The 7,500-nt window shown below is 36.5% G+C and overlaps 1 protein-coding gene across 4 annotated transcripts in view; it reads left to right on the top strand.

Moving 5' to 3' along the window:
* The window catches only part of LOC144964899 (CREB-regulated transcription coactivator 1-like), a 40,390-nt gene that overhangs the window by 1,180 nt on the left and 31,710 nt on the right, over nucleotides 1-7,500 (top strand). For all 4 annotated transcript variants that reach the window (XM_078899635.1, XM_078899633.1, XM_078899634.1 and 1 more), the window contains exons 2-3: nucleotides 3,546-3,674; nucleotides 4,929-5,054. In XM_078899635.1, coding sequence (XP_078755761.1) covers nucleotides 3,546-3,674; nucleotides 4,929-5,054 — 255 coding nt within the window. The remainder of the gene's footprint in view (nucleotides 1-3,545; nucleotides 3,675-4,928; nucleotides 5,055-7,500) is intronic.

Here is a 7,500-nt window from a genome sequence, read left to right as displayed (position 1 = left end):
ATGTCCTTAATAGCGGATCGACAACTATCCTTTTTCGGACACATAGTAAGGAAAGATAAGAATGAATACCTGGCAAGTTGTGGGAAAATACCTGGTAAACGCGCCCGGGGGAGACAAAGAAAAACACTCATAGACCAACTGAAGGGCTTCACCAACCTAACAATCCAAGAGCTGTTTGAAAAAGCAAGAGACAGGGAGGAATGGAGAGAGATAATTCATGCAGTATCCGAAGCCTGGACCAGGCATGGAACCTAGAAGAAGAAGATAGATATTAAAAAGAAATAATTCAGAGACAACAAGGATGCCAAAGGACTTTACAAAGAAAAAGAAAACATATTCACGATAATGATTATACTTATACACCCAATTTTACTATTATAACTAAATGTTTAACTGCTATCTGAACCAGTTTGAAGTTGGTAAAAAAGTGATTATCCTGAGAGAATTTTGATGCTGTTATATAATAGATAATTACGTTCCAACTTCCAAGTTTCTGTTTTATATTAATGGTGGCGTTTTTATGCATCTCCGTTGGAGGTGTACAAAAACGCACCATTTTTATGCACCTCTGTTGGCGGTAATGGTAAATTAATGAAAATGTTGCTGCAAACGTCCATGAGGTTTAAATAGTTTTAGATTGTAGTTTAGCACGCTTAGTGATTACCGATGTACGCTTATACAATGATAATAAATGAAAGAATAATAACAATAATTTTAAAAATCTAAAGTTAAAAGAAAAAGGGCACACAAATACTGATCTCAAATAAATAAATAATTTTAGAAAATTAAAATCGAAGTTTTTTTTTTAAAACATGATAAAAAGTCTTTGAAAAGATTTTTTAAAAATAAAGAAAAAACAAAAACAAAGTAAATTTTTAAAAATAAAGAAAATGTCTACAATGGGATTCGAACCCGGTACTTTCAAGGTTAGAGTCTGACAGCTTGTCCACTGCGCTACAGAGCCACCTGACTGTTCATCACATGTAATGTTTTTCTAAAACATTTTACCTTCAATGCAACTTCTATTTTCTGGTTTTATATTTTGATTCTTTAAATTATTATTATTTTTATATAAATTTATTAACAAAAACATCCTATAGATGTCACAATATAGCTTTCGCCATGTCCAAATACAGAAACACAATATCGCTGATGAAATTGGGTGGGATGCGCATGCGTGACGGAGGTGTATAAAAACGATCCGTTAAGATACACCGTCAACGGAGGTGCATAAAAACACTACGTAATATTAATTATAGTTATAGATATATTTATTCTCTACCTCTAATTATGGATCAAGTCAAGGCTAATGATATTTATGAATTCTAGAGAAACTAATAGTATTTTCCTCACTTTGTATATGATTATTTGTTTGTCAGGCTAGGTTAATGGTTAAGTTGCTGCTTGTTGATAACTTGAAATCAATTTCTTTAGGTCCCAAAATTGTCAGTGTAAACGCAGCATTGTTTCACCTTGCATCTATTTAAATAAAAATTACGTTTTGATATTGTTTGAAATATAGAGTTTTGAGTTATAAGTTAGTATCAAAATAAACTAAGATTTTGAACACTGTCTCAAGATGTACCTATTTCACAATCTGCAATTGGGTAGATGATATTACATTTATGGAACGTTAAGTTGCATATCATCAGCAAAAAAAAAACCCCAGCAAAGCGCTAATAATAATAACATCATTCAGGTACTGTGTACGTTGTGAATAATTGAGGGCTTAAGCCGATCCTTGTTGAAACCAAACATCACAGGTTCAGTGTCAGAGACATGTTTGTGATATGCAACACATTGCCCGCCACCACTCAAATAAGAATGAAATAAATTTAAAACTGCTCCATCGATGCCATATATACTCTTTTTTTTACTTTGTGAGAGGAATATGTTGATCAATGGGTATTGAAAACAGCACCTATGTCAGGAAGTACAAGAATAACTTTTTTTTTTTTTTTTTTGGGCTAGTGATAACAACGTCATTATGTATGCGAACAAGTGAACTGTCAATGCTATTACCTGGCCTGCAGGCAGATTGGAAATTTGAATACAATTGTTTATTATGCAGGTGTTCATGATTAGCCAGTAAAGTAAAATTTGACACCGGTCTCTTTTTCGTTAATCTTTCTCAAGGCTCACTTTTTTTAGTAGTGGAAGCACGATTTCAGTTAATAATAGATACCTCTCGGAAAACAGAAGACTTGTGTTTGCAAATATAGTTATGGCGGGTACACATTCAGAAGCACATGCAGAAACAAGCCACAATGGAATGGGGTCAACTGTACAGCTTTTTCAAGAACATTTCTTTAGAATTGATAAAACCTCCGTCTCAGTGGCTTGCCTGACTGAATCCATAGTTGTACAAGGGAGATAGTATAAATGGGGTGGTGAATCAACATTAGTGGGGCATGGATGATAACTGTAATTGGTTGATTTAAATTGTCAAGCTCTTTTTGGATATCAGATATTTTGTTGCTTACATTAGTGTGAAAATGTGTAGGCATTTTGCCTTGGCAGATATGGGCCTGTAATCTGGTGAAATTAGACAAACGACTTTTGGTCAAATATATGTGTATGTGGGTAGGGGGGGGGGGGGTATTTTTTTCTGTGGGAGTTGGATTTTTAAAAAAAAAATCTCTGCAAGTTTTTCTATGCCGGACATCATAAGAGGCTACTTCCCTTGTGCTGTATAATTTGGATGTGTAAGGTACAAGTGACATCAGATCATCAGATAGTTCCGAGCTGTCATGAATTTGGATTAATGAATGACTGCCCCATGTGGATGTAACATCTACCAAGGCCGAGAAAACTGGAAAGATGTTGATAATCATATTGATACTATTTGCTTATTTTGCTGACAGAAGGTTGTTGACAACATAATTTTTACTATCTTCAAAGTTTAGGACTGTTATAGTTTTAATTTCATTGTTACGTTGTATATTCTGGTCTTCAATTTCAATTACAAGCAATGAAGAATTGATCATAATGTTGGCTAATCTTGGAATGACTCAGTGGTACCGTGTCTCATCTTGTCACAAAAGTCAAGCAATGTCAAGTGTGACCAGTCACTACATGGGTGACAGTGATCATGGAAAATTCTGGGCCAGTTGTTGTGTACTTGGATGAGGCAATTTACACATATTACCTACTCAACCCAGGTGAGAATGAGTACCTGTCTAAAAGTAATGACGGATATAGTAATAGTGTAAGTTCATAAAGGATGACTTACAAGCAACTGATACTGTATGACAAGGAAATAAGGCTCCATATGACCTACTTGGGGAGGACGGGGATGAAACATTGTGAAGCGCATTGAGCATGGTAGATCCTTTGGAAATCCACTAAGTAATGTTCATGACTATTCATCTGGTCTCAATTCAGCAAAGGGTTCCAATATGGTGGGACAAGGGGTTGGTATTGTTGTTCCTTTTGGGTTTTTTTTTTAAATTGATGTTTGATAAATTTGTCAAATTTTAATTGTTGACTTTTGAATTAAATTACATAAAATTTTTATTGTTTGTGTTTTTTTTTTGTTTTTTTAGGAAGTCCCTCCAGCACAACCAACAGCATGTACTCAGAAACAACAGATAACACCAAATCTTGGCACATATCGAGGAGGATCTCTTCCCAATGTCAATCAGATGGCTACTAATCAGAGTATTGACCTACAGGTAAATGATTTAAAAACTGCACACTGAAATGAAGATGCAAAACACTAGTTTCATTGAAAATTTCCTGTCTGGAGCTAAAGATTCTGAGTTATGGGCAACTTCCATCAAATTCTATAGTGAAGTCAAATGACTTCAAGGAAAGCCTCCCATCTACCTCTTTGATGGCATCATCACGAGCACCATTGCAACATCTTCACTACTACCATCAATCCCACCTCCATCTTCTTCTTTGTCATCATCATCATCATCATCATCATCATCGTAGCTGCCTCTATAACCACCACGACTCATACTACTACAACCGTAGTGACATGTATAATAGACATGACGCCTGTTAGTGTTAGGCGATAATACAATTTTTTTTCCGACAGAGACAATGCTGTTAATGGCCAGGTACTCATTTTACACCTGAGTACAGTGAGAGAATGAGTAAAGAGCCTTTTTAAAGGACTCAACTACCCAGAGGCGAGTGTCATCCCATTAGACCACATAACCGCACTATTGTCACTATTACCTTAGCTTTAACTAAAACTACCATCAAATCTTCATCATTACCACACCACTGCAAAAACCATCACAACATCATCACTACTACAACCACAACTGCTACATACATTACCATCACAACCTGTCACCATTACCACATCATCATCACCATCATAACCTCAACTACTACAGCAATCACCACATAAAAATCGTTCCTATCACTGCAGCCACAACTACATCGTCATCACAATCATCATAACTATCACTTCACAACCACAGTCTCTTTTTTCATTCACCCTTGTGATTATTAATGCTGGATAGTAAAATTCCATGGAGACATATTGGCATGAAAGATTTCTGAAACTACACCATTTTCTCCCGACTTTTTTAACACCTGGAATTTGTGGGCCAAATGACTGCTGAATTTGATTTTAAAAGCCTTTAAAAAAAAAAGAGTTAAATGTTGATTATTTAATTTGTATGTAACCTTTGTCTAAAAACAAGTTGGTGGTTGGAAATGTCTGATGATTTTTATATTGTTTAGTATGCTTTTAACACCTGGAATTTGTGGGCCAAATGACTGCTGAATTTGATTTTAAAAGCCTTTAAAAAAAAAGAATTAAATGTCGATTATTTAATTTGTATGTAATGTAACCTTTGTCTAAAAACAAGTTGGTGGTTGGAAATGTCTGATGATTTTTATATTGTTTAGTATGCTCTTGGGGCACTTTATTGAAAAGTTTTAAAATATTTTTCATCCATTGAAAGGCAACACTACAACACCTAGATGACATGAAACAAGGTCGTACAAGCATTGACCGACCTCATCCAAGACAAGACAGGCACAGGCAAACAGTTGGACCTCATCGTAGAAATTTTCCTCCGGATAAAAGGGTAATATATTATACTACATTCAATCTATATTTCATTTTATTCATCAAGGACACAGGGAGGGGGGAAAGGTCTCAGTGGTAAAATTCTGGTACACATTTCGGAACAAGTCGGTATGGAGTGAACCTTCTACCAACCAATGCCACTTAGTTGCATATATCCTCCCTAGGCTGGCCACGATAAAGAAGAGTAAAATGGGTGTCCTCTCATAAAATGTTACTCAATTAAGTTAGGCTTTAGTTAGTTCTTTTATGTCATAAATCCCGAAACACTACTCTAATAGCTCTGGTTTCTAGATTAACCATCGAAGCTGACTTAAGTTGTGTGATGCTTAACTTAAGTCAGCTTCGATGGTTAATCTAGAAACCAGAGCTATTACAGTAGGTTACAGCATTCCATTAGCAGACTTACAAAGGAACGTAATACAACACGATTGCCTATACCCACTGTTTTAGTGCCGTTGACAAATCATGGAACTTTATTTAAACCTTGTTTTATTATATTTGGGAGCTATATTGCCCATATAAATATCAGGCCTGTAAATCTTCCGTCTATTGTTGGATTTCCGACAGTACGATTTTGCTCTATAAGTGCTAATATTAAAAAATAAAAGTAATAGTAAAATTAAAATTCGTAACATCAAAGAACAGAACCAATAAAAAATAAAATAAAAGACTTTTATTTCATTCCTCGAAAAAAATTAGATTTTATTCCGTTTCAAATACCGATTTTTAAAAAAACAAACAAAAAAAACTTTATTTGTCGCATCAAATACAAAACAAAACTTTGCCGTCTATCAGTTAGCTATTATATTATCATGCCACCTACACGCTCCGCTAGACGTGAATGTATTCACTGCCTGGCTACTGTGCCACAGCCAGCAAGAGAAGGTCGCGAAGTTCGCACGAGTCGTCTTCACACACACACACACCTATTCAGTAAATAACGCACGCACAGAAGTGTGTTGAAGCATACCGGAAGGTTTCTCTCTATTTTGCTACAGACACACATGCATTTCTCCGGTTCTCATATTCTTTTCTCTATATTTTATTGGTAGCTAGGGGAATTAGGGTAAAATTGTGCAAATTAGTGATGAAAGCACCACATTTGTTACAAAGTAACTTGAGACCACTGTTACTCAATGTTGATATAGAACCACATTGAGAAATTCCTCTAACAGTGTAAAATAGGGAGATGAAAATCCGCCTATATGAGCTATATTAAAACAAAGGGATGTAATCCATGAAATATTTGTTGACAATTCGGCGCTTTAATAATATATTATTTTTAGCCCGTGTAAACGGTTGATTATTTTGGCTTAAATAATTATCATTGTTAAAAATGTGACTTTTTGTGATATAAGACCGTATGGGCCGGTAGTATAGCTTTATTATGAGGACTGGAAGGGGGGGGGGGGGGGGGGGGGGGGGGGGGGGGGGGAGAGGGGGGAGAGGAGGAGATGGTGCTGGTATTAGTTTTACTTGTGTTGTGTTAGTCGTCATCGTGATGAAGATGATGGTGGAAGTGATGTTGGTGATAATGATGATGATGATGAGGTGATTGTGGTGATAATAGTAGTGATGATGGTGATGATGTTGATGAGGTGGTTGTGGTGGTGATCTTGGTAGTGATGATGATGATGATGGTGATGATGACGAAGACAATGATGATCAGGATGATGTTGATGATGATGTTGTGGTGGTGATGATGGTAGTGGTAGTGATGATGATGGTGATGATGATGAGGTGATTATGGAGAAAGTAGTATTGATAATGATGGTGGGGATGATGATGAGGTGGTGGTGATCGTGGTAGCGGTGATGATGACGATGATGTTGATGATGATGATGATGATGATGATGATGATGACGATGATGATGAGGTGGTGGTGGTGATAGTGGTAGTGATTATGGTGATGTTGGTAACTATTAATTTCGAAAATGATGATTAGGATCCAACAAAAATCATATTTATTAGACAAATGTCTGTGGAACACATATTTCTTGGTAGGCTTGAGAGAATTCAACAGCAGCCTTTTCTAGTTTATCCTGATCTCTTTGAATTATTTTAACGGCGCAAGATAAGCCAATACCTCGTTGTCAGCTTTTTTCATGGCAGTGTGTTCAAGAAAACCATATTATGTTGTCTTATTGAAGGCTAAAAATGTTTCCTTTCCTGGGGTTAGCCTGGTAGGGCCGGCTGGAGTCTGTCTCTGAACCTAATTGGGTGAACATACGACTGGGTGCAACCTCATTCACAGCATTCTTTGCTATACATCTTGATTAATTCTGGCAATTTATGGCCCCCCCCCCTCCTATCCTCTCTCTCTCTCTCTCTCTCTCTCTCTCTCTCTCTCTTCTCTCTCTCTCTCTCTCTCTCTCTCTTCTCTCTCTCCTCTCTCTCTCTCTCTCTCTCTCTCTCTCTCTCCTCTCTTTGCTCTGTTCTATACT

The sequence above is a fragment of the Berghia stephanieae genome, chromosome 2 (genome assembly GCF_034508935.2).
Source record: "Berghia stephanieae isolate SIO BIC M18660-M18661 chromosome 2, UCSD_Bste_1.3, whole genome shotgun sequence".
In the NCBI taxonomy this organism is placed as follows: domain Eukaryota; kingdom Metazoa; phylum Mollusca; class Gastropoda; order Nudibranchia; family Aeolidiidae; genus Berghia; species Berghia stephanieae.
This window is presented reverse-complemented; position numbering and strand designations above follow the sequence as displayed.